Raw genomic sequence first — 27,944 nt, 5'->3', positions numbered from 1 at the left:
GAGCAGGAAGGATGATGTTTCGGGCCTAGACCTTCAGAAGGGTGGGTCTAGGCCCGAAACGTCAGCCTTCCTGCCCCTCTGATGCTGCTTGGCCTGCTGTGTTCATCCAGCTCTACACTGTGCACTAAAAATACTTGGTTTTTGTTTTTGACTGCCTTCTTGATGTTGGTGATACTGCAACAATTTTATTTACTGAATGAATCACTCATCTAGGCTTCCACTGGTGTGCACTTGCAGCGTATAACCCAAGTCTTGATGACTTGCGCCCTTTGTTCCGGCCTCAGCATAACTTGTATGGCCAAAAGTGTTACAAACATAAAGGAATAAAAATGGGTTCTTCCTGTGACTTCCTACATCCAATCAGCTGCTTAGTTCACTTATGAGATAGGCCACTAGTTGTTTCAAGGTGTCAATTATCCTTTATCACAATAGTATCTGCCCAACCTAGATTGTTCCTAAATACAAGACACTTAGAATGTGCCCACCTTGAGAAAGAAATAATTTTCCAGAGTCCTGTATTCTCTCAGTTCCCCTGAGCAATAAAACTGGAAAACGGAAGATTTGCCAATTTATTCACTACTACATGATAACTTGCTGTGCTGCCTGGAACATATTTTTAAACCATGTAATCAGTTTATGTTTTAAAGAAGGCAGAAAGCTGAAGCAGGTTGCATTACCTTTGAAGTTTTATGTTGGTGCAATGACCATGAGACAATTGATTTTAAAAGTCATCCAAAATGTATACCACAGTACTGAAGATCCCACTATGTGGTTTCTGAGAAATGAGTTCATGTTTCACAGTACAATTGCTACCATAGACTCTGCTTTCAAAGTTGAAGCTCCTTTACTTTTCATTTGAAGTCATACAGTCACAGAGATATACAACACAGAAACAGGCCCTTCAGTCCAACCCGTCCGTGCTGACCAGATATCCTAAATTAATCTAGTCCCATTTGGCAGCATTTGGCCCTTATTCCCTCTAAACCCTTCCTATTCATGTACCCATCCAGATGCCTTTTAAATGTTGCAATTTTACCATCCTCCACCACTTCTTCTGGCAGCTCATTCCATACACGCACCACCCTCTGCATGAAAAAGTTGCCCCTTAGGTCCTTTTTAAATCTCACCTTAAATCTGTGCCATCTAGTTTTGGACTGCCGTACCCTGGGGAAAAGACATTGGCTATTCACCCTATTTCATGCCCCTCATGATTTTATAAACCTCTACAAGGCCGCCCCTCAGCCTTCGACATTCCAGGGAAAATAGTCCCAGCCTATTCTGCCTCCTCCTATAGCTCAAACCCTCCAACCCTGGCAACATCCATGTAAATCTTTTCTGAACCCTTTCTAGTTTCACAACACCCTTCCTACAGCAGGGAGACCAGAATTGAATGCAATATTCCAAAAGTGGCCGAACCAATGTCCTCTACAGCTGCAACATGATAGTCCAACTCTTATACTCAATGCACTGACCAATAAAGGCAAGTAGACCAAACACCTTTTTCACTGTTCAGTCTACGTGCAAATCCACTTTCAAGGAACTGTGAGGCAGTATTCCAAGGTCTCATAATATACTTTTAGTAAATTTTAATTGTGCATTTCAGTGTGAATGTGTTAATAGTGTTTGCAGATTGTTAATGATCTGGGTTATTAAAGGTTAAGAAGCTTACCATCAAGGCATTATCCCTGGAAGAGATCCAGGAGTTCAGTGTTTGACGATGATGGCTTGAAATATAATTTATTGCTTGCAATCAAAACACTGCATTTAAACAAAGCTCACATGGTCCAGATAGAATGATTCATGTAATCTGCATCAGCCAACTGATTTAGACTTTTCATTCGATGTTTTGCCTTTTATGGTGACCTGAAGAATATTGTATGGAGTGCTTAGAAATGTGGAGCTGAGCTAGAAATGAGTTCCCATTGCCTTCTGGGCAATTTTTCCTTCCAGATTTAAAACCTTGGGCTGAAGAAGTCTAATTTAACATAGTCCTGTGATGTTTTTAATAATGGTAAAAAAAAACTGGGAATTATATGTGTGTATCTGCAAAGCACAACTGCACAGTGTCTCCTATGCTACACAGCATATTGTTCAGTTATTTTGTTTGATGTCTGAAGTTTATGGCTGTTTTGGAATGGACCATTTTAAAAGGATAATTGGCTCTTAGTTTTCTCTTTATTTGCAATGATGATAATTAATTTTCGGTACTACTCTGACTTGGGTGGGCCAAATAGGAGACAGAAGAGCATTAAGGGTGATTGTATCATTTGAGGCTTTAAACTTTGTAGAGATATTTGGAGTTTGTTATTTTCATTGGAGAAACAGTTTTAAAGGAACAAATTTAGATAATTATAATAGAATGCTGCAAAATATTAGCAGTGACTAGGAGTGAATGATATATTTGGGGTCTCGAGAATGACAAACCTCAAGTGACACTATTGATGAAGAAAACAATTTTGCCTCCACCAAGTAATTGAAAGCATTTTCAGTAACATAATGAATGCTTGTCACATTTTTAGCTCTCATTACTGCTTTTATTCCATGTATTTTGTTGTTGACTACTAAATTTAAAGCTTTTCTCTTGGGACCTGGGCTTTCTAGGCCCATTGATTTTTAGATAAATTTTGTAGCGTGACCAGGGATTGAACCCAAATCAGTATTTGTTAGCTGTTGGCTTTATCTCATGAGCTCTTAATACTACTAGCCTATGCAAGATGGCCTTCATTGTATTAATTGCTAAACAAATTTGTTAGACAGTAAATATAACAAGCAAATACAGTAGTAATGCAACTTGTGTATTTGAGTGGTGGTGAAATGTAACTAACTCTTTGAGGAGCAGACAATAATAGTTTTGTTGCTGTATTGAACTTCTGTTTATAATCTCTCTATGTAAACCTGTATGGTGTCATCACACTCTCCACTACCACTGAAATCCTAGTTTTCTATCTCCGCCTAAACTGTAAGGCAACTCCTGCGAGTGAAACCAATGTGACAAAGGTTGGAGGGTTTGTGGTGGTAAGGAAAAGCTAATTTAAATATTCAAATATTTTGAATAGAATAGCCTTTATTTGTCACGTGCAGTCGAATGAGCGCAGCGAAAAGTTTGTAATGTCACCTCTTTGGCACCATCATAAGTTCTGGGTACCTAGGTACAGATACCTTTGAGTAAAAGAAATAGTTTAGTATAGGAACATAAAGTTTTAAAAAGTACTCAAATTATAGTTCTTTCCACCGAGTCCGTGCGAGCCGGGCTTCAAAACATGAGGCCTCGCTGCCTCCATGTGCTGGTCTCTGGCCCAGACTTGCCTCCCAACTCGGCCTGGGCTCAGGTTGCTTCCTGCTCTGGGCTCCAGTCCACATCTTGCTTCTGGGACTCGTCTCCCAGGCTGGAAATACCGTTAACTGCTTTTATTGAAATTGGGAAAATCTCGGCCTTTAATTTGGGCATCGGACAGACCAGTCACTTGAAATTTAGCCTGCAAGTGCAAGACAAACTGGGATTCCATTTTAAATCCATGAACATGGTTTTTATTGCCTTTTAAACTGCCACAAAGTGAATGAAATCATAGACAGAAATGCTTCCAGCCTCCTTGGGGAGAAAAAAAGTTATCTAAATCTCTGTTTAGGGATGGAATCGGAAGTTCAGGGATACAAGACAATCCAGATATAATTAAGCTTTTCATGATGTGACCTCAGGACATGTGAACATGCATCACAGCCAATGACAAACTTTCCTTTTGAAGTGCAGTCAATGCTGAAATACAGCAAATGTGGTAACTAATTGTGCACACCAGCAGCAATGAAATAGGTGACTAATTAATTTGTTTACGGTGATATGGGTAATTGTTGGATAAATGCTGAGGAACGATTTTCTGAATAGTGCCAAAGGATTTCCTGTCTCCGAGAAAATGTCAATGTAGCGAATTTGCTCTGGTCTCCAAGGTGAGACTTAGAACCATAATATGGTTGAGCTATAACCTTGCAGGCAAAATAGAACTCGACACCTTTTCCTGTTTGATAGTCTATTGTCAGACACCCAGTGATACCTAAGCCCCCTCTCTACTCACTCAGTCATTTAAAGCTCCTGACTAGAGTCAGTTATTTAATTAACTTACAGTCACCATCACAGGTATGGTGAAAGATAGTAATACTTCAACTGAGCTAAGACCAGTAGTTCATTATTATTTGTTGAAAATAACCAACTATACCTGAGCAATGGAAATATGTGAATGGAATAATCTTCCGGAGTAATTTGTGGGTAAAAGAATTTTGTCTCAACCAAATGGGATTGAGGGATTCTCTAATGAGCAAAGGCTGGAATTCTATTCATTGGAGTTTAGAAGAATGAGAGGTAATCTCATTGAAACATGTAAGATTCTTGAGGATTTTTTATTTCATTCACGGGATGATGGCATTGCTGGCTAGGCAGCATTTATTGCCCATCCCTAATTGCCCAGAGGGCAGTTAAGAATCAACCACATTGCTGTGGGTCTGGAGTCATACGTAGACCAGTCCAGGTCAGGATGGCAGCTTCCTTCCCTAAAGGACGTTAGTGAACCAGATGGTTTTTTCTGACAATCGACAATGGATTCACGGTTAGGTTCTTAATTCCAGATATTTATTGAATTCAAATTCCACTATCTGCTGTGGTGGGATTTGAACCCGGGTGCCCAGAACGTTATCTGGGTCTCTGGGTTAACAGTCCAGCGATAATACCACCAGGTCATCGTCTCCCTCTGCCAGTGTAATGCTGTGAGGATGTTCCTCTCGTGGGAGAGTTTAGGAACAGAGGGCATACTCTCAGAGGAAAGAAGTACCAGTTTAACACTGAGATGAGGAAAACCTTCTTCTTTTGAAGGTTGAGTTTCTTTGGAACTCCTTGCCACAGAGAGCTACGGGGACAGAGTCCTGAGTATATTTAAGGCTGAGATGGATTTGTACTCAGTAGGGAATTTGAGGGAAAAGGCAAAAAAGTGAATGGGAAGAATGTTGGATCCGCCATGATCCTATTGAATGGCGAAGCAGGCTCAAGGAACTGAATGACTAACTTCTGTTCTATTTCTTTTAGTCTTACAGTCAACTGTATACAATCAGTAGAAGGAATGCAATTGATAGTTCTCCTATGATGCTGCTTGGCCTGCTGTGTTCATCCAGCCCTGCACCTTGTTGTCTCAGATTCTCCAGCATCTGCAGTTCCTACTATCTCTGATAGTTTGAATGACCATTTTATTCTGTCATGTTTTTAAGTACTTTAGCTTTGCTAGTAGATATTTTAATCAAGATGTTCATACATAATATAACACACCTCCAGGGTGGGAGTGACTAGAGCCCAGACCTTTTGGCCCAGAGGTAGGGACACTACCACTTAACTACAAGTGTCCTTTTACTTTGGCTGGTATGTTAGCTAAATAGAAAATTTGATGTTATTAAATATGATTAATCTTTATTGACTTGTTTGTAGTTGAATTATTAGTCTGCCACTAAGAAATGCATATAATTGTTTAACGATAACACAGCATGGAGCTGGAGGAACACAGCAGGCCAGGCAGCATCAGAGAAGCGGGAAAGGTTGATGTTTTGGGTCGGGATCCTTCTCCCAAGCCAAAATGTCAACTTTCCTGCTCCTCTGATGCTGCCTGACCTGCTGTGTTCGTCCAGTTCCACGTTGTGTTATCTCCGACTCCAGCATCTGCATTTCTTGCTATCTCTAATTGTTTAAAGCTCTATCATATTAATCAAATGGACTTATTTTAGCTCTGAAAGGGATTGAGTTAAAGGCTAACATTGAACTAATAACGAATATTGTAATGTTTATTAGAGATGTTGCTTATCTGTATAGGTTTGTGATATGACTCTCAAAGCACTTCTTACACCCACAGGTCAGAGTGGTTTGGGGAAATCTACGCTAATAAACACCCTGTTCAAATCCAAGGTTAGCCGTAAATCTGTTGAAGGAACTGAGGAACGAATTCCCCAGACAGTTGAAATGAAATCGATCAGCCATGGTGAGTCCATCAATGGAATTGGTTTGTAAATATATTTATGGAATTGCACTGTTGCAGTTCTTTATCTAATTTAAGATTTCTGATACAAAAACAGAAATTGCTGGAAAAGCTCAGGAGGTCTGGCAGCATCTGTGGAGAGGAATCAGTTAACGTTTCTGGTCCAGTGACTCTTGCTAACTGGAAGGGTCACTGGCCCTGAAACGTTAACTCTGCTTTCTCTCCACAGATACTGCCAGACCACCTGAGCTTTTCCTGCAATTTCTGTTTGATTTTCAGCATCCACAGTTCCTTTGGTTTTTATTAAGGTTTCTGATGGCTATGTGCAGTCTCTCTTTTGGTGTTTTCACATAAAATCAAAAGGAATTGGGAAAGAAATGTATTTCTCAGTAATTGTTGCATATTAAGTTTTACCACTGTTTTTTAAACTAAAGAGCTCATGCAAAGAAATAAACAAATGTGATCAATGACGCTAGGGTGATTCTTGTGCATTCACATGGCCACGTCTGCCTGTTCGCACAATCCATTCAAAACCAATGTTTCTTTAAATGCATTAAGAAATAAACCCATAAAAGTTTTGCACACTACATAAAGCAAATTGTATTACAATACTCTAATGTAAGACTGATCCTGTGTTTGGATGTAATGTTTGTACTTTATGGACCCTGTCTTTGATTGAGACCACAGCTTTAATCTGCCCCAGCTCCAGTTAAAATATGATTGTTGGTTTTGGACCCAATATATATCTGAAGTGTCTACTGCGTGGGAAAAGTGTAATTGTTTATTAGCTTGAAGCTCTTGACTGAAATGTAGTTTGGATTGCCAAGATAATTTGTCAAGCAATAAATGAAAAGCAGCAAGGAATTCTAAATACAGCCATAGAGGTGCCCATCCAGTGTTTCTGATCATACCAGAAACATCTCCGTGCACAGGTTGGCATTCAAGGTTCATAAATCATAACCCTGGCTCCCAGCCCAATCATAGAGCTCCCCTAACTCTTCACCTACAGAAACTATTTCACTGTGTGAACAGATCTTGAAAATGTCAATGTTGTGAAACCAACCGCTGCCTAGGAGCGGGGAGAGCAACTTTTAATTCGAGAACCGTAAGCATCAAGTGCACAGACAACCAACAACAATGTGCATTTATATAGCTCCATTAGTGTAGTAAAACATTCCAAAGTGGTTTAAAGGAATTTTTTTGAAACAAGCCACACATTGGAGCAGGTGACTAAAGCTTTGGCCAAGAGTTAGATTTTAAAGGAGCATCCTAAATAAAATAGAGGTAGAAAGGTTTAAGAAAGAATTCCAGAGCTTAGGCAGCACGGCCATCAATAGCAGCACAATTAAAATTGTGAATGCTCAAGAGCTCATAATTAGAGGGGTTCAGTCATCTTTGGAGGGCATTAGGGCGAGAAGAGGTGATAGAGATAAGAGAGTACAGGCCGTGAAAGGATTTGAAAATGAGAATGAGAGTTTTAAAATAGAGGCATTGCTCAACTAGCGACCAGATTAGCTCAACGAGCTGTTCCAGTCTCCATAGCGATAACTATAAAAAGAAATTTGAATCCTGCATGACTGACTCAGGATCATCCAACACACTTTCATGTTTTACAATTCTACTGTAACAAACTAAAATAAGTGTCAATTAAAAGTTAATTCATGGTTTAATATATTATTTGCCGACTGATTTCCTTATTAGTTTCTTAACACAGCTGATCCCCTTGTGCTACATATTTATACATTCTGCCACACCCTCTCCAGAAAAGTAGACTTTACAGGAACCCATCCAAAGTTACTCCAAACATCACATGAGTTTGTTTTCCCTGTTTTGCTGAGATGTAACTTCCAGTGTCTGTAAGAAGTCATTTTCTCTGTCTTCTGAGAATTTTTGAAATGACTGCTAGTGATAAAGCCCTCTGTAGTGATTCTTTCTCCCAGCCTAGCCGGTGAAATCTTCCAGTGTCTTTAGGCTTTTCAGGTTCCATCTCTTTGATCAGACAATGAGCTGTCCCATGCTTATTGCTGGTGGCTAAGAGTAAACAACTGAATATTGAACAACTGCTGCTAGTGGATCTTAATCCACCCTCCAGGACTGGCTGTGGGGTTTTGTGGATTCTTAGTCAGTAAGTCTAAACATCTTTAAATCCCTTCAAATCTAAGTCGGTGACTTGCTTCTGAAACGAAAACAGGAAGCGATAGAGAAACTAAGCAGGGCTGGCAGCATCTCTGAAGAGAAGGAGTTAACATTTTGGGTCCTGTTACTCCTCTTTGGAGCAGTACTGAAGAATGAGTAATTGTACTGAAAGCATTAGCTGTTTTTCTCTCCACAGATGCTGCTACTCCTGAGTGTTTCCATCGCTTTCTGTTTTTATTTCAGATTTTCAGCATCCACAGTATTTTGCATTTATTCATATGCATCCATTTTGTGTTCAGGTGTTAAATCTGGTACTTGGCTCTCAATAAAACTTGAACTGGTCCCTCAGTCCCGATGGTGTGCAGAACTCGTGGGAAGTTGCATGCTCCATTTTACTTTGTACTAAAGGAAAGAGTTTAAAACATAACCGTCTTATACCTTGTGGTATTAAAGAGAATGGGGGTAATGTATGAGCATGATTTGATATAAATCAGGGTACGGACAGCCGAGTTTTGTATGATCTTGATATACTAAAATGGAAGGCCACCTTTGAGTACGTTAGAACAGTCAAATCGAGAGAGAACATCTAAGAGTCTCGGCAGCAGATGAGCTGTGAGGTAGCAGTGGAACAGTGTGATGTTGTGGAGGTCTTCCCTTTACTTAATTGTAAGTAAAAGCAGAGAACGGGAGATCTGAAACAAAGTGCTGCAGAAACTTAGTTGATCTGGCAGCTTCTGTAGAGAGAAGAACAGTTAACATGTCAAGTCCAATGACCCTTCTTCAGAACTGAAAATAGCTGGGAAAATGACATTTTTAATGACTAGGAGTCTGTCTGTGTCTGTGTCTGTGTTGGGAGGAGGTTGGGAAGGTGGATTATATAGAGAACATGGAGACAGGAAGTACAGGGAGAAAGAGAAATAGGGATAGGCAAACGGAGATTACTGGTAAGCTGAGAGAGAGACAAATTGAATCAGAGATAGTAGGAACTGCAGATGCTGGTGAATCCGAGACAACAAGGTGCGGGGCTGGATGAACACAGCAGGCCAAGCAGCAGCATAGGAGCAGAGAGGCTGACGTTTCAGGCCTACACCCTTCATCAGAAAAGGGGGAGGGGAAGGGGGCTCTGAAATAAATAGGGAGAGAGTGGGAGGCGGATAGAAGAGGGATAGAGGAGAGGATAGGTGGAGAGGAAACAGACAGGTCGAAGAGGCAGGGATGGGGCCAGTAAAGGTGAGTGTAGGTGGGGAGTTAGGGAGGGGATAGGTCAGTCCAGGGAGGACGGACAGGTCAAGGGGGCGGGATGAGGTTAGTCGGTAGGAGATGGAGGTGCGGCTTGAGGTGGGAGGAAGAACAGGTTAGGGAGGCAGGGACGAGCTGGACCAAGAAGACTTTCCACATCAAGCAGATGTTCACCTGCACCTCTGCCAATGTGGTATACTGCATCCGCTGTACCCGGTGTGGCTACCTCTACATCGGGGAAACCAAGCGGAGGCTCGGGGACCGCTTTGCAGACCACCTACGCTCGGTTCGCAATAAACAACTGCACCTTCCAGTCGCGAACCATTTCAACTCCCCCTCCCATTCCTCAGACGACATGTCCATCCTGGGCCTCCTGCAGTGCCACAACGATGTCACCCGAAGGTTGCAGGAACAGCAACTCATATTCCGCTTGGGAACCCTGCAGCCCAATGGTATCAATGTGGATTTCACAAGTTTCAAAATCTCCCCTCCCCCTACCGCATCCCAAAACCAGTCCAGCTCATCCCTACCTCCCTAACCTGTTCTTCCTCCCACCTATCCCCTCCTCCCACCTCAAGCCGCACCTCCATCTCCTACCGACTAACCTCATCCCGCCCCCTTGACCTGTCCGTCCTCCCTGGACTGACCTATCCCCTCCCTAACTCCCCACCTACACTCACCTTTACTGGCCCCATCCCTGCCTCTTCGACCTGTCTGTTTCCTCTCCACCTATCCTCTCCTCTATCCCTCTTCTATCCGCCTCCCACTCTCTCCCTATTTATTTCAGAGCCCCCTTCCCCTCCCCCTTTTCTGATGAAGGGTGTAGGCCTGAAACGTCAGCCTCTCTGCTCCTATGCTGCTGCTTGGCCTGCTGTGTTCATCCAGCCCTGCACCTTGTTGTCTCCGAGAGACAAATGCTGGGTTGGGTGCTAATGAGAAGTGTATATGGTTGAAAATAGGTTTGCTGTGCTGTGAACGACCCATACAAGAAAGGACTGAGGGATTGGGGGCAGGATAACAATGAGGAGGGTGTTCAAGTTCTGAAATTGTGTAACTCCATGATGAGGTCTGAAGGCCATAATGTGCCTAGTTGGACGATGAGGTTTTGTTCCTCCAGCTTTTGTTGAACTGCACTGGACCGCTGCTACAAGCCTGAGACAGAAATGTTGACATAGGAAAATGGTGTTGTGTCAAAGTGTCAGGGAAATAAAAGCTAGGGTTGTTTCTATAGACTGAACTTAGGTGTTTCGCAAAGCAGGCACCCAGTCTGTGCTTTGACTCCCCAATGTAGAGGAGACATTGTGAGCTGTGAATACAGTGAAGTGAGTGAAACACAGGTAAATCACTGCTTCCCTTGGAAGATGTGCCTGGTGCCTTGGATGGTGAGGAGGGAAGAAGTAAACTGGCAAGTGTTCACCTTGTGCAGTCACATGGGGTGTCAGAAGATGTCGGGAATAAAGGAAAAGTGGACCGAGGGAGAATGATCTCTGCGGAAGGCTGACAAGGGAGGCAAGGTGACAATGTCTAGTGGTGGTATCCCACTGGAGATAGCAGAAGTGGCTACTTATCCTTTGGATGCAAATGCTAGTGGTGTGGAAAGTGAGACCAGGGGATTTATTGTTGTGGAAGGGGAGGAAGAATTGAGGAAAAAGTGCAAGAGATGGGTCAGACCAGGCCAAGGGCTCTGTCTCAACCAGTGGTGGGAAATCCTGAATTTGAGGAGAAAGGGGACACTGCGGAGACCTCCCTGTGGAAGGTGGCATCATCAGAACAGATGCGATGAAGACAGAGAAACTGGGAGTATGGAGTGGTGTCCTTTTACAGGCAATAGGATGTGAAGATGTATAGCCAAAGTAACTGTGGGAGTTAGTGGGTTTGTGTTGGATATCAGTGGCCAGCCTATCCCCAGAAATAGGAACAGATGTTTGAGGAAGGGAGGAATCAGCAACAGACCAGGTGAAGGTGAGAACCAGGTAGAAACTGCGGGGGTGTGGGTAGTTGATAAATTTTCCCAATTCTGGACAAGAAGGGGAAGCAGCACTAATGGTATATTGATGTACTGGAGAAAGTTGTTGGGAGGGACCCAAGTATGACTGGAACAAGGAATGTTCCACATAACCCACCATGAGACAGGCCTATCTGAGGCTCATGTGGGTACCCATGGCCACACGTTTTGATCTGAAGGAAATGAGAGGAGTTAAAGGAGAAGTTGTTCAAAGTGAGGACAAGCTCAGCCAGGTGAAGGAGGGTGATGGAGAATGGGGGCAGTTCATGTGTTCTCTCAAGGAAGAAGCAGAGAGCCCTCAAACCATCTTGATGGTGGATGGATGTGCAGACCCATGGCGAAGCGGTGATGGTTGGTGCATTCATGTGAGCTATAAACCTGTAGCGTTGGCCATCATTCCATGCAGTGATAAGATGGAGCCCCAACTGGAGGAATTCATTCTCTGGGTCAGACATAATTTCTATGCAACATCACGCAACCCTTTTCGCAACATGAATGTGGTGATTCCTGGCCCAGACTCTAGCATCTGCACATCCAGCTATTCCTTTCAAAGTGCCGAAGTAGAAGCTTTGAAATAATTTTATCAACTAATAATTGGGGTACAGCAGTATGGCTGAATAAATATATGGAAAATACTGCTAGTGCTTCAGTCTGGAACAGAACGTTGCCTTATTTTGAAAGTGAATGTCCAGTCGTTAATTGATGGACTTGATTTATCCAAGACCAATTAATTTGTTGCAGATATTGAGGAAAAGGGAGTCCGCATGAAACTGACAGTAATTGACACCCCAGGATTTGGTGATCAGATAAACAATGAGAATTGGTGAGTACCAGTCGTCTCCACATTAAAATGGGGCATCGCTATCCCTTTTCAAAGTAGTGTTTTAAGTGCTTTGATTACTTCAGGAAGATGTAATTTTGTCTGCTTACTAGCTTGCACTTCATCAAAGTACGCTGAATGCAGAGCAATCAATAACACGTCAGTGAAGTGAATGTGCTCTATGCCCATTATTGAGGTAGATTTCAGTTCAGTGTTATATTTTCAGATGAAAATCCTTCACCTTTCAGAATAAGCAAAGCCCATCACGCTCATGTAATTGCTCTCTCTCTTGTCTGATATATTACACTACTCCTGCACTGCTTTTTTTTTTGCAACAAATTCCAATTCATCTTTCTTATCACGTCCATCCAGATATGTTAAATGTAACGTCCCAGTGAGAAACATTTGGCACGCAGCAAGCTCTTCATTAAATTCCAACTGACCTCAAAGTGCAAACTTAAATAACTGGTTCAAACCTTGTTAATTCTGCAAGAGGGCAGATGATATGTTGGTCTGGTTTTGGCTTGTCATAACGGTGTACTTCCAAATGTGATGTTTCTGATCAGAATTTTAACTTTCCGCATGAAAGTAGTTGGCCATCATGTATAGAAATGAAATTCTAGAAATTCTCACAGTTGACAACTTGACTTTCCTCAAGTGGAAAATAAAATTACAGCTATAAAATAACTACATCAAAGAACGTGACCCTTTGGAAGTTCAAGGCAAATCTGAACTTGTTTTTAATTTAATTCTAAATCATCCGGTTTATTAGTTGCTTTGATAACTCTGCTGTAGTTATATTTCTGCTTGGTCAGTTTAATTATATTTTCTATTTCCAATTTTCCATTTTAGTTGGCAACCAATCACAGAATTTATTAATGATCAGTATGAAACATATCTGAAAGAAGAATTGAATGTCAACAGGAAGAAGCGGATCCAGGACACCAGAGTGCATTGCTGTATATACTTCATTGCTCCGACTGGGCACTCGTACGTACCTCTTGGCTCCCAGCTCGTTTTGTTGATCATTTAACCTGAGGAAATATTGCCCCTGCCAAAGCAAGTAAACTGCTTGCCCTTGTTTTACCTGGATGCTGATGAACTTCTTGTAGTTAGTGAGCATATCCCTGATTGTCACAAAGGCAAATGCTACAGCTTCTAGAAATCTGAAAGCAAAAAGAAAGTCTGGTGGCAACTGTGCAGCTTCCTTCTCCACATGTATGCTACCCAGACCTGCAGAGAACTTCCAGCTTCTTCTGTTTTACATCAATGGATGTGTCTGTTAAATATAAAACATATTTTGCATGCAAGGTCAATTGAGATGCATCAGTCACTTCAACAGTTGAAGAATGCAGTCCCAGTTAGCAAATTAGGAGATTGCCTTGGGATTCATTTCTCAAATCCACTTCATTTGTGTTTCAGAAGATTAAATAGAGTCCACTTCACGCTATATTGTGGGGTAAAAATTACTTCTTAATTTCCTTACAAGAATTAGAGGACTAAAACTAGCAGGATGTGGTGCATGATCAGCAAGCTGTTGATTAGCAACAGGGGAGAAGTTCCTGGTTCCTAACCATGTTAACTGAATAGGACTTAATTGATGTGAGTCAGTACTACTATAAAAGTCAGAATTCCCACTTTTCCCTGTATCCCTTTCCTGATCTTTCAATCTGACTCTGACAATGTGATTTTTGTTAGCCCGCTGAATTGTCCTGCTCCCTCTTTCTATGGTCCGAGATTGTTCACGGGGCTAGCAATTTAGCAAGGTAAATAAATCTGAAAACTGTGTATCCAAATGAATAGGCTATTTTATTCACGTTGTCAACTGTGGGCAACACTCACGCCGATCGAATTGAAAGGTTGTTGGTTGAAGTCCTGCTCTAGAGACAGAAGTACAACAATCTAGGCGACCAATCCTGTACTGGAGGGTAATTGCACTGTTGGTGGTGTCAATTTTCTAATGTTGAAGATTCCTTTTACCCTCTTCAGCTGGACATAAAACATCCCATGTCCTATTTCAAAGAGCCAGAGTGTGGATTCTCCCAGTGTCTAAACCAATCTGCATCCTTCATTGTATATCAAAAAAAAATGTTGCCCGGTCATTCTAACATTGCTTGTGGGAGCTTTCTATGGCCAAATTGGTTTGCATGGTTCCTACAACAGTGACTATGTTACAGCTATGATACAGTGTTATCTTTGCAAATTACCTAAGGCAATTCTGAGGTTGTGAAATGCACTCTGTCTTTTTCCAACTTATTGGGTATGGGAGTTTACACAGTTGTGGAACTTTTTAATTTGTAAATTTGATCTTATCAATATCCCTTAACACTTGACTCCTTTGGAGATTTTAATCAATTTTGAGCTGAATTTAGCAAACCAGCAAACAAAAAGTATTACAATGCATTGATGTGGAAATAATGTTTTCGTTTTGAAGTGTACCAAAAGAATCTTGCGGATCAGTAAGTCAAATAGACTAGTGATTTTCACCTGCCTGAAATAGTTATCTGAAATAGTTGTAAATTACTAAACGTGTATTGTTTCATTGAGTTCTTCAGTATGAAGTTCTTTGGTTTTCACATTAGACTGCTGTAACGAGCAGAATTTAAACATAACATTTAATCTGGTACATTTTAAATTCAGGCACAATAGTAGTGAACCCTATCCTGTTATAAATACTGTAGTTTTAAACAGGGTCTGGATTTAGGGGAACACAATATGCAGACATTGTGATGTATTAGACAAATAAAATCAACTTTAAAAATTCCAGAGTTGACCAGTTGGATAAAGTAATAAATGGAATTGATTGGGGGGTGGGAGGAAAAGTCTAGGGCTAGCATTCCAGTGCAGTACTGAGGGAGTGCTACACTCTGAGGTTTAGTCTTTTGGATGAGATATCAAAAGCCACATCTGCTCTGTGAAATTGATGTACAAGCTCCAATGGAACCATTTTCAAATGCGAACAGAGGAATTATGGCTGGTGCTGTGTGGACAATAATTATCCCTCCATTAACTTGACATATTATCTGGACATTACCACATTGCTGTTTGTGGGAGCGTACTGTGTAGAAATTACATTTCCTATTTTACAATGGTGACTACTGTTAAAAATGACTCCATTGACTAAAATGTTTTGCCAGTCCTGAAAGACACTACAAAAATACAGTATTTTAGATCAGATACAAATTCGTAAAACATCAATTGGTAATTTTTCAAGGAGTGTGGGAACTGGCTAAATTGAAAACATGGATGTTGAAAGCAAATGTTATTGTTGACCCCTATCTTTAAATTGCCAGATGGCTTGTCTGATATTCAGTACTGGATGAGAAGAAGTTTCCTCCAGTTAAATATTTGGCAAAACTTGAACAGATTGTCTTTGGAATAAAAACAGAAAGTGCTGGAGAAACTCAGCAGTTCTGGCAACATCTGTGAAGAGAGAGACCGAATTAGTGTTTGAAGTCTGATGACTCTTCTTAGGAATGGCTCAAAACATTAACTCTGTTCTTCTCAATACATGCTGCCAGAACTGCTGAGACTTCTACCACATTGTGCTTTTATTTAAGATTTCCTGCGTCAGCAGTATTTTGCTTTTATTTCATTGTATTTGGTTCCTGCCACAATTGTAATCCTGAATGCTGATTCCACTCCACTCCTCTCTCTGTCAGCTGATGCAGAGTCAATTTGTTGATAACGTACATGTCATTTTTAACCCCAAGATGAATTTCTAATTGCATACTTGTGCTTTCACTAAGAACACCTATTTCCATCTTTGTAATGTTGCCTGATTGTGCTCCTACCTTAGCTTATGTGCTGAAATCCTCATCTGAGTCTTTACCACCTCCTAAACTTAATTATTCAAATGCACTCCTGACTGATTTGCTCACATCACAACTTCTTGACTTGTTTTAATTCAAAACTCTGCCAATTTTTATCCCAATACATAAGACTTGTACTTGCTGAGCTACATTGGCCCCCTCTTAATCAAGAGTCTCAATTTCCAAAAGGTTTTTGTTTTGAAATCTCTCCTTGGGTTCACCTCACAGTATCTCCGAGAGATCCAAAAGCCCTTAATACTTATAATCCTTCAATTCTAACTGACTGACTATCCCATTTTCAATTCCTCCACTGTTGCCAGTGGTGCTTTCACCTACCAACGCCACAAATTTCAGAATTTCTTCGCTAATACCTCACAATGTTAGGCCTTTTTCATCCTTTCAGGACACTTCGTTAAAGTTAATCTCTCTGAACAAGCTTTTAGTCATCAACCCTACTACCCCCTTAGGTGGTTGAGTGCCTGTCATGTTTTCTTTGACAGTGTTGCTGTGAGCTGCCTTGGAGTGTTTGTTATGATGAAGGTACTCTAAGAATGTGCAGGTTATAGTTACTGTTGAGTAACAGTCAAAAAGTTGCAGCTTAAAATGGGAATAAATCTTTTGAGCATGTTATGAGCAATTGCTGTGGAGGCTTTGAAGAGGTTTAATCAGTTAATTGCTGAAAGAAGGCTAACTTGAAAATATGTTTCTAGCATTTCTCCCACTACTTATGGGAATACGGTAATGGTAGTTTTGGTGACACTGATTCATTTCGATACAGTTAGCATCATAATACGTATTTGACAAAGCTCCATAATCGATGGCTTTCTCTGGAGTGCAGACTACACATTAGTTACAGAGAATAATTTTCCTGTAGAGTCATTGGTCTTTTGCTGCCTATGTGAGCAAGGTTCCACATCGTCAGCAAATGACCTCCGGGTTAGAAATTTCTGAAATGTTTGGCTGATCTTGTAGTAGGAACAAGAGTTCCCCGATGTATTAGATGTCCAATGGAACAAAATTGGTCCAGAAGCTATAAACCTGTGTTTGTTGGTGATAGTACAGAATCACGTCCATGTTAACTAACTCTGAGGGGAAATATTAATTAATTATTGATAACCGGGATTGAATTCTTAAGGCCACTATACTCTTTGGTGTTCTATTTAAGTATTCTGTATTGTCACTAGCATTTTTTTGCCTTGCTATGTAATGGTACAGGTTTTTACTTTATGCAAGCTGCTTACAAAAGAAAATCTCACTAATTAGATGTGTGTGAAATAGTGAAGAAGGGTAAATTGAGGCAAAAGCACAGGTTTAAGTTCGTGGTTTTACAAGCCAACATCATTTGGGGACACGAAGAGTAGGTTTGGCTATTTTAGACAGTCCAGTTCGAGAAGAGACTATTGTGGGCCGGAACAAGAATGAGAATCTGAACACCGAGAAACCACGTATTAAGGCTCCAGTTTAAAAGAAGCATTTTGCAAACCACTGAAATAAATGCAGATTTTTCTTTATATATTTTTTAAAAATGAATGCAGAAATACAGGAGTGAGCTGTCGCCAGTTCATTGTATCTGGAATTTTACATCTTTCACATCTAATATTATGAACAGTTGTTTATGATATTTATCAACAATTATTATTTGGAACCCTATCCAATTTGCTCTAAATTCTGCCTATTATTATTAAATGGTATAGATTACATGTTCTTTGTATTGTTATCAGTTTCTTATGGCTTCTGCACTCTCCCTTGCCCAGATCATGCCACATTATGGTCGGATCATTGATCCAAGTGCCTCTTCTTAAACTTACAAGAGTCCACACCGAGCAAAACATTTTCTCTGCAAACCTTGTACACCCACAAATTTCTGCCTGTTCACATCAGTAGATCAAATATCACTGGGGATACACAGGCACAGAAGAATCTTTGGCTCACTGCTCCAAATCACTGGAGATACACAGGAGACCAGTCCATATCTGAAAGAGGAAAACAGGTCAAGGATTCACAAAGGACTGTATTTGCAAACTAGGTTGTATTTCGTATTCCAGCAGCTGTGTTTTTTTTAAAATGAATTCTATATTTTAGCATTGGTGATGACATCTTAACTTAGCCACAGTGTTGTTTGAGGATCATGATGCATTCCACAATTATAAGATACAGACTGCATTCTGATCAATGATATGGTTGTTCCCATTCTTGCTTTATGTACCCTCTATTTTTGCACCTTGTCTTTCTGATCTGAGAGCCTGGGATAGGTGGGCCTTGAACACCTACTGATGCTAAGGCTCTCTGCAAAATAGTAATACTTCTAGAATGGGAACTGTTTCCAGCCAATGATTTTTAAACAATATTTCTTTTATACATGTCTAATGATTATCTTTGGTAGAGTATTATGGAAATCAAAGAGCTCTCTAATTGAGAAAATGTTTGTGTTGTAGCCATTATTACCATGCCATATGTAATAGAATACAAATATTAAAAAATCAACACCTGCAGGGAAGGATATAGAATTGATGTGCAAAACCTTTTTGTAAATATATTATTGGTCAGCAGGAAGGATAAAAACAAAGTGTGATATTTTTAGAAGCATTAACAGGAAGTCTTTGTAAATAACAATGCATGCACCTAAACTAGTGTGTCCATGAGAGATGGGCAATATAAATGAACCCTAACTGACTATGCCCACAGACCATGAATTAATTAATGAAAACCTATTATTACATGAGACTACTGATTAAAAATTTCAGTCTCCTCAATTTGAATTCTAAAAGCCACTTCATTTTCTCCTTCAAAAATGGATTAACCTTACTTATCCTGATCTTATTTTCCAATGTGAAATACAGTTGCTGTGCGAGTCTAAAGCCCTGTGACAGGACCATTAGGACCATACAGTAAACTAATCTCCTAGATTCTCTCTCCAAGAGGTACAAATTCAGCAGTTCAAGCCCTTTAATTAATTCACAACATTTAACAGAAAGAAATCCTTGAAAGCCAAAGTGTCACATTCCACAAGTAGAATAATCTTGCAGACTTGCAGAATTAGAATGAAACTATTAAATGCCAAGTCAAAATTTCATGTTTCAGAATCGGAGGTAATCGTGAATATGGAATGCCAACTAATCTTGGGTCATTCATCCAAAGGTTGCCTTAGTGCAGCATCCAGTTAAATGATAGATATTTTTCGTTTACTTCATCTCGGATTCACTTCCTGTTTTGCTCATTTTGTGAAGTAAGGCTTCCTGGTTTCAGTTTCCAGTTTATACGTTACAGTGCCCCTTTGTCCAAGTCCCAAACTTCTAGTGTTACTGTTTTCCGCATATCACTTAACGATTATACCTGTAAAATAATTACCTCGGGGTCTCCCATGAAGGCTGTAAAGCCCATTTTCTTCCCCCCCATGACTCAGCCCTATAAGACACTTGATTCAACCTCTCATTTTGATTTGCACCCCTCCAACAGCTAAGGGACCCCTAAAACATTACTGTTCTTGTAGAGCTAATGTTCGATTAGCTTTTTGAGTCTGAGTATTCTTAGGGAATGTTTGAGTGTTGAGATCTTAAACTGCTAGGTCCTTTTGACTTATTAAAATACTTTAAGTATTGGAGTAAATATTGTCTATTTTATTCATTCTGCATGAACCTTAACAGTATTGTGCAAAGCTGTGTTGAAATCAAATGGTGAGGCATATATGGGGGTAGGTGAGCATTTTGTGAAATATTGTCATTTTCCATAAATAATTAAAACTTCAATCAAATCGTTTTGATCCTGTGGATTATCTGCCTGTTTAAAAAGAGGTTCAAAATTACATTAAACATTGCAACTGGATCTAATTAGGCTCATAATGAAATAATCCACATGTATCTGAATAAAACTGTACATAGTCATTGTTATTAATAAACTTTTTTGGACTGGGAGTCAAAACTAGACAGCTGTCTATTGACCCTTGTTCAACCTTAAAAGGCTGAATAATGGTATAAAAGCCGAGGGAGTAAGACTTCCATCAAATGGAATATGATTCATTAAATCAACCTTTCAAATCCCTAAGGGTGGTGTTGTATTAAAGATTCCAAGTGTAGTTCTACTTGCAGTATATATTGTGGCATACTGCTCTACCCAGAGGTTAATATAAAGCATTCACTTTTCCTCTTTAAACTGGTTAACTCTCAGCTTTGTTCCAAATGTCGGAAGTCTATTGTTTAAGCGTTTCAGCAACTCTTTCCCTTTGGGTTGCACATATTACATACAGGAAGTTCAGAAGCAGTGGGCTGGACGGCAGATCTTTTCTAATTGCTGTCCTGAGATTTCTTTTGGGGGAGGAGAAGAGGAGAGGAGAGTTGTATGTGATTCCTGCAGTGAAATGCTAGCAATGCCAGAGTGTTAAAATCTTAACACTGAAAATAGCAGGATAAACAATCTTAACATGCATACTGCCATCTGTTGACCAATGCATGCAATTACTGTAACAATTTAATGCTTTTCTCACTTTTTTGTTTTGATTTCAATTCTTTTTATCCCTTTAAATTAATTGATTTTTTTTCCCTCCTGCATTTTTTGGGTGAAAAGGGGTAGTTGATTCAGTCTGAAGTACTGTCCCACCCAACACTCATCTTCTGTCCTCCAAAGGAAATAGCAAGAACTGCAGATGCTGGAGTCAGAGTCAATAAAGTGTGGAGCTGGAGGAACTCAGCAGGTCAGGCAGCATCAGAGGAGCAGGAAAGTTGACATTTCGGGTTGGGACCCTTCATCAGGACTCTGAATTTCTGAGTCCTGATAAAGGGTCCACGCCCGAAACATTAACAGTCCTGCTCCTCTGCTGCTGCCTGGCCTGCTGTGTTCCTCCAGCTTCACACAGTATTGACTTCTGCTCTTCAAATATAGCCTTACAAATAAATCATCCAAGCTTGGAATAATTTCTGTTGCTCATCGAAGGGAATCCCACAGGTAGTTGTCGCATTTACATTTTTGGGTCTGTTGGTGGTCTATTCAGCAGGAGTGCGTTTGGCTAAATCAATATAGAATAGGTACAATCCTCTACGGGTGAGAGCAGGATTACCATCTGTTTGTTTTAACCACCTTCTCCCAGGATATGGCAGTTATGTGTCACATCCTATCTAGTATGATTCAAATGTATTCCCAGTTTCTGGGTAAGTGATACCGAAGTTTCATGACATAGCTTTATTTCATCACCTAAGCAATTAATCTAAAAGCTATTATAAATTCAGGCTGTTTTTTATGCATGGTAACTTTGTGTATGTCTGGCATGCACTGGTAACACTTTCCCTCAGAGGACACGACTACCTGGTTTGCATTGCAATGGATGCTTTTTAAGCCTGACCATTCCTTTTCCTTGGTGAGCAAAGGAACCAGAGTAGGCTATTCAAGCCTGCTCTGCCATTTATTACAATCATGGCTGATCAAATACTTCAATGCCTTTTACTAAGACTACCCCTTAACCCTTTACACCACTAGTAATTGGATAGCTGTCAACCTGTACTTTAAATGTATTCAAAGATTGAGTTTCCACAGCTCCTTGGGGTAGAGAATTCAAAAGATTCACCACTCCCTGAGTTTAAAAAAAAAATGTCTCAGTCCTGGATTAAACCCTTATATTTAAGTCATGCTTCCTGGCTCTCGACTCCCCAACCAGGAAAATATCTTGCCTGTGTTATACCGTCAATCCATTTCGCTGTTTTGTCGGTTTCAATGACACCACTTCTCATTCTTCAAACTCTCAGAATACAGGCCTGATTTGCCTAAACTTTTCATTAGACATTTCTGCCAGCCCAGGAACAAGTCTACTGAACCTTACACCCTCTCTATTGACATAATACCTTTCCTGAGATAAGGAGACCAAAATTGCGCACAGTACTCCAGGTGCAGTCTAACCAAACTTTTGTACAATCAAAGCAAGATTCCATTGCTCCTACTCACATCTTCCTTACAACACACATTTCCACATAGCTTTGTATACCAAAATTTGGAAGTAGTATATCTGGTCCCAATATCTAAATCATAGATATATATTCTGAACAGCTAGAGCCCAACTACAGAGCCTTGTAACAAATACAGAAATTGCTGGAGAAACTCAGCAGATCTGGTGGCATCTGTGCAGAGAAAACATAATGAACATTTTTAGACCAGTGATCCTTTTTCAGAACTCATCTGATCTTTACAGTATCCCACTAGTCGCAGTCTTCCAATGTGAGAATTACCAATTCATTCCTACTGTTTTCTGCCTGTTAACCAATCCTTAAATCTTGCCAGTACATTACCTCCTATAGCATGAGCTTTAATTTTGCTAACCAACCTCCTGTGTGGAACCTTATCAAAAGCTTTCTGAAAATCCAAGTACACTACATCCTCTTCATCAATTTGGTTAGTACCATCCTGAAATGAACTCCAATTTCATGGAGTATGATTTCCCATTTGCAAATCCATGTGGAATATGCTTATTATCCAAGTGTCAATTTGTCCCATCCTCCACCATGATATGGTCGACTTCTGTGCTCAAGACCACAGAAAAGGATTTTCTTTGTTCCAGGAACTTCCATTTTCCGTCCATCTCAGCAATTAAAATAAAACACTTATTCTTCCGTCAAAAATGGAAACAACCTATTGCTTATTTTACTAATTGTAAGTTACCTTAATTTACTCACTTTTTACCTAGGTAAAATTTTCTCACACATACCCCTCATTTCATTTAAGTGCATAGGCTAGAAACCATCTCTGATCATATACTGCACTCAAATCCAAACAATCTGTATCAACTTTGAGGGAGTTTCTTTCATCAGACTCTTGGACTGTTGTCTCACAGGTTTCTGGCACCATTGACGTTTACAAGATCGAAACTAGCCATTGGATCTACCAAATTTCAGATTTCAAGTTTCATCCTTTAGTTGGATCATTTTGGAGTTCAATTATATTTCGGTAAAAATTAGCCAATTTTCTTGTGGAATTGCAAAATATCCACACAAAAAACAGTTGCTATCTTTTTTTGGGAATTAACAGAAAGAGGACATGATTGTGCAGTTTAAAACATCATTTTTCTTGCCTTTGTTAATCCAAGTTTCCTGTGATGATCAGTGAGGGGAAACTATTTCTATGATACTGCAGCCTTGACAGATGAGTTAACCCCTGGTGATGGAAATTTAGTTTCCCATACTTTTTCTGTTTTAAAAAAGTCAGCCAATATTAGAGTACAGTACATCCAACAGTAGTTTGGGCATCTACAATTAGAGGGCAAAAGAATTTTTTAAACATCTGTCTAACTGAGCTCTAAATGTAGCCTGAAGCTGTTAAAAGCTTGTATTCCTTCTCTCAATACAATTTTATAGAAAACAACCACTATTCAAGGTATTTATCAAAGATGATCTGACCAGATACCAGGAAATTGGCACTCATCTAGTACTGGAGTGGTCTTTGAAGTCCATGTTCAAAACATACACAGTTAATTCTTTATATTCTAGAAATCTGCCATTTTGAAATTGGGAGGACCTCTCATAATTGAAGTTCCAAGTAAAAACTTGGAAGCTGAAATAAAGAAGTTGAGAGAAAAACTAATGAGCATATTAGTCACTGACATAATATAAAATTCTTTTTGACCTTTTAAGTGCATTTTGAACGTGCACAGTGTCAAAGCTTTCAATGTATTGGTATTTTCTCCCACCCCAGTCTTCGACCTTTAGATATCGAATTTATGAGACGTCTGAGCAAGGTGGTAAACATTGTTCCTGTCATCGCAAAAGCAGACACGCTAACACTGGAAGAGAGAGATTCATTTAAGGAAAAGGTAAGCGCAATAACTTGAAGTGATCTATTTGCTATTTACGTGGCACACTGCCATTTTCATTTTCTTCCCATTTCCTGCTAAGGTGATATCTGTTGCCTGAAGGAAGAGTGTTAAAAACCAAACAGCATTCATTGTTTTTTTTGGAATCGTGTAGGTAGGCAGGGAGCTTAAATGGAATCCTGGGACTTTTCTTGGCAGTCACAGAATTGTCATTTTGAGCAACCTCCGCTATGTCCAGCTGTAGAGTACAAGCTGTGCTTATAACGCTGACACTTGTGAACCTAAATGGAGAAAATGAGCAGTGTTTAACCAGGTGGGATATGTTACATGCAGAAATGTTTGCTTTTTTTGTACTCTACTCAAAATCTACATTTTTTTTTTATTTTATATTCAACTCTGCAGTAGACTCTAGGTTGTTCAAATAAGATTGTTTTTAAAGATTCCTTCATGTACTATGGGTGTCACCAGGAAGGCCAACATTTATTACCCGTCCCTAATCAGGTACAACTTGCATTTGCATAGCACACTTATCATGTAAATGGTAAAATATTCTAAATTCTTTTGCAGAAACATATGGTGTAAAACTTTGTTTCATAATTAAGGAGATTTTAGGGAAGGTGATCAAAAACTTGTGCATAGAGCTAGATTTTAGGAAATACCTTTACGGAGGATTGATAGAGTTCTAAAGCCTGTTTAATGTCCTTTAGTGGTTTTGAATAAACCAGCAAGAATATAATTTTACAAATTCTCCTTGTTAACTGTTATCTTACAAGCATTGTACTGCATAAAAATTTAAGTATAAAAATTACACTAAGTTTGTTCAAAAAATTCAAAACTTGCACCTTGTCCCTTAATGGTAGCAGTGGGCTGTTTTCCTCAAGTCCTGTGGTCTCTGTTGTGTAGGTGCTCCCACAATTCTGTTATGGAAGGGTTCCATTACTTGACCATTGACTCTGTAGGACTGGTGTGAGCTTTCCAAGAACAGGTAGCATGCAGCTTGGAAATTTACAGGTATTAGCATTCCTGTGCCTTTGCTACCCTTGTCCATCTGCAGGTCATTGGTTTGGACGGTTCTGTTGAAGAAATCTTGCCAAGTTGCTGCTTCCATCTTGCATGTTGTAAACAATGCAGCCAAAGTGTGCCAGTAGTGGAGTGGGTAAAAATCTAAGGTACTAAACAAGGGGTGCCACTCATGCAACTGTTTTGTCCTTATGATGTAAGGCTTCTTGAGTGGTGTTGGAATAGCACTCAGCTAGATAACTGAAGAGCATTTCATCACACTCTTGACTTCTTCCTTGTCAACAGCAATTGAGAGGTGAGTCATTCACTGTAACGTTGCCAACCTCTGACCTTTTTTAGCTACAGTTCAGTACTTATTATGGCTGGTTTAGTTAAGTTAATGATGAGCCCAGGGATGTTGGTTGTGGGTAATCTGGTGTTAGTAATGCCATTGAATACCTAGTTAGAACTCTTACAGATAGTCATTGCCCAGTACAAATCATGCCAAGCTAGAAAATTGCTACATGTGAGCATAGGCTGCTTCATTGCCTGAGAAAATGAGCTCAGCAACAACCCTCAGTGCCAAACATTCCAAAATGGCATTGGTGATACCAGTAAAAACTGTAGATGAATTGAAATCATTCACTTATTATTAGGTTGTGATGGGGAGAGTTGCAGATTTAACACAACACGTAACCTTAAAATGTTACATTTTTAACAAACATAATTTTAATTTAAAAATTGCACTTTTATGGAATATAATGTTTGCAAACTAACATTTAAAAATGTGCATTTGTAAAATTACATTCTTGCTGGCTTATTCAAAACAACTAAATGTCATTAAATCCCTCTCTCTTCCATAAAGTGTTCCCTAGAATTCATCTTTATAATCGAGCTTTTGATCCGTCATAAAATTTCCCTTATGTGGTTTAGTGTAAAATTTTGTTTATACAATTGCCTGCTGAACTTGAGTTGTGACTTTGAACTAACATTGGATCTATTTGAGATAAGTCAATAGAAATTGGTAACTGTTTATTGTCCCACTAAATTTCTTATTTATTTTTGTTAGAGTAGTTGAATACTAGGTGCACACAGTAAATCAAATCTAATTTTTGTGCAATCTTTACTCCCAATATTGGGCTGCAGTGATAGCTTTATAAAACATTTTGGTACCACTGCTGGAAGTGGAATACAAAGAGTTTGGGGGCTTCAAGACTTTCTGGTAAGTAAAGAGGAAAATTTACACTGATGCAGTGGGTAGATATTAAGCTGGACTGAGCATTTTGGATTTGAATAGAAAAAGGTTTAGTCTGGTTTGTGTTGTAAGATAGAAGTAAGCACTCAACCATGTAGCCAATTTTACTTTTTTTTTTAAAAGAAGTGAAAGAAGTTTAGTTCCCTTCAGGATGACAAAATTCCAATGTTTGAATTGCACCGTAGTAAATATGTACAAATGATATCACAATTAAATCCATGAAAGATACTTGGAAATAGGACTGCCCAAAAAAATCATCAACTGCATTTAGTGTGCATGGTATGATAGTCAGTACTCTGTGTCCCCTCATTTGTAATGGTTGTGACCTGGCAGTATTAGTTGCACCATGGGTTTAATTGTGTATACAGACGCGGGCTTTCAGTAAGTCAGCCTACAAAAGCTCAGCCATGCATTTCATCAGGTTGGCGGTCAGTACTTTTGTTTTTAATTGCCCAACTGCAGCAGAAAATATGCCAGTATTCAGTAATTTTAAAATGATCACCAAGAAGCTATTTGGAACATTTTGGTTTCTAAGGTTAAAAGGAGCCAAATTTGGTAAGAACTTTCAATAAAGCTCCAATTTTCATCACTATAGAAATGTATTTGACGTTCACTTGAGGGTTTTGTTGTTTGCTCAGATATTTTATCTTGCTGTTGAACAAGACTGCAAAGCCATATGTTACCTTGGAAGAAATTTGAGTTGGGAAATGTGAACCTTTTTTTACGTGTCCCCAGTGACGTTTGTGGAAACAGGTGGCATGAATTGTTGACACATAATCAATAATGTTGCTCTCCAAGCACTTTAGAAACAAAAATTGAGCATTTTTAGTGTAATTCATGGTTTTTTTTATTTTCAATAAACCATAAATCATGTATAGAATGATCGATTGGAGCATGAGTATTCAAACAGGAGCCTGATCCAGTTGGCCTGTGGGTTTCTCCAGCTCACAAAACAGATCCCTTGCTGCTTTGTGGACAAGAATGATCATGGGTGGAATTTGCAATTGTTTTCTTTTGCAAAAAGGAAATAGCAAAGTACACAGTAAGTAGGTAAGAAGAGGTAGTATGGACCTTACTGGGGACAAAGAGGGTGATGTTAAATATTTTTATCAAGCTGTTCAGACACATTATGACTTTTGGGACAGGTATAAATTAAACATGGGCCTTCAGGACCAGATGTAGTGACACTACCGCTGCACCATAAGAGCCCAAAGAAGGTAATTATATGCTTAGGGATCTAGGGCAAAGCTTCATGTCAATATCTACTAAGGAAGAGGAAGCTGACAAAATATCAATAGATTGGCAAAGGTAATAGATGTGATGGAGGAGGCCCTGGAAATCCTGTGTATACTTGGAGTAGACAAATCACTTGGTTGGCTAGCTTGTATGCCAAGTTGTGAAAGAGAGTGGGGTGGACATAGTGGAAGAGCTTTCTATTATCTTCCAATTATCCTTGGATTCAAGAGGAAGTGCCAGAGAATTGGACGGTGCCACATATAACATCCTTTATTCAAGAAGGAGCCTAAGGACTGCCCTAGGACCTGCAGGTCAGTTAGTCTCACATCAATGCTGGGTAAAGTTTTGTCAATAACAATCAAAGATAAAAGTCACGAGCAGCTGGAAAGGTTTGAGTTTATTAAGGAGAGCCAGTACAGGTTTGTAAAAAGCAGATCATGCTTGACTAATCTAATAATTATTTTGTTGAAATTCCAAAGAGCGATGACGAAGAGAAGCGAATGGCTGTTATCTGCACTGATTTTTAGAAAATCTTTGGTAATGCACCATATAAAAGATTGTTTAACAACATTGAGACTCTTGGAATAGGAGGGTCAGTGTCAGCTTGGATAAAAATTAGTTTACAGACAGAAATTTAGTGAATTGTAGTTCATG

General features: G+C 39.6%; 1 protein-coding gene across 8 annotated transcripts in view; it reads left to right on the top strand.

The window, feature by feature from the left end:
* The window catches only part of LOC109920333 (septin-9-like), a 745,967-nt gene that overhangs the window by 693,895 nt on the left and 24,128 nt on the right, over positions 1-27,944 (top strand). For all 8 annotated transcript variants that reach the window (XM_048610641.1, XM_048610642.1, XM_048610637.1 and 5 more), the window contains 4 exons: positions 5,880-6,005; positions 12,124-12,205; positions 13,055-13,192; positions 23,683-23,800. In XM_048610641.1, the coding sequence (XP_048466598.1) occupies positions 5,880-6,005; positions 12,124-12,205; positions 13,055-13,192; positions 23,683-23,800 (464 nt within the window). The remainder of the gene's footprint in view (positions 1-5,879; positions 6,006-12,123; positions 12,206-13,054; positions 13,193-23,682; positions 23,801-27,944) is intronic.

Source organism: Rhincodon typus, chromosome 23 (assembly GCF_021869965.1).
Source record: "Rhincodon typus isolate 14 chromosome 23, sRhiTyp1.1, whole genome shotgun sequence".
Classification (NCBI taxonomy): Eukaryota; Metazoa; Chordata; class Chondrichthyes; order Orectolobiformes; family Rhincodontidae; genus Rhincodon; species Rhincodon typus.
The sequence above is the reverse complement of the archived record's forward strand: the minus strand, read 5'-3'. Positions and strand labels throughout refer to the sequence as shown.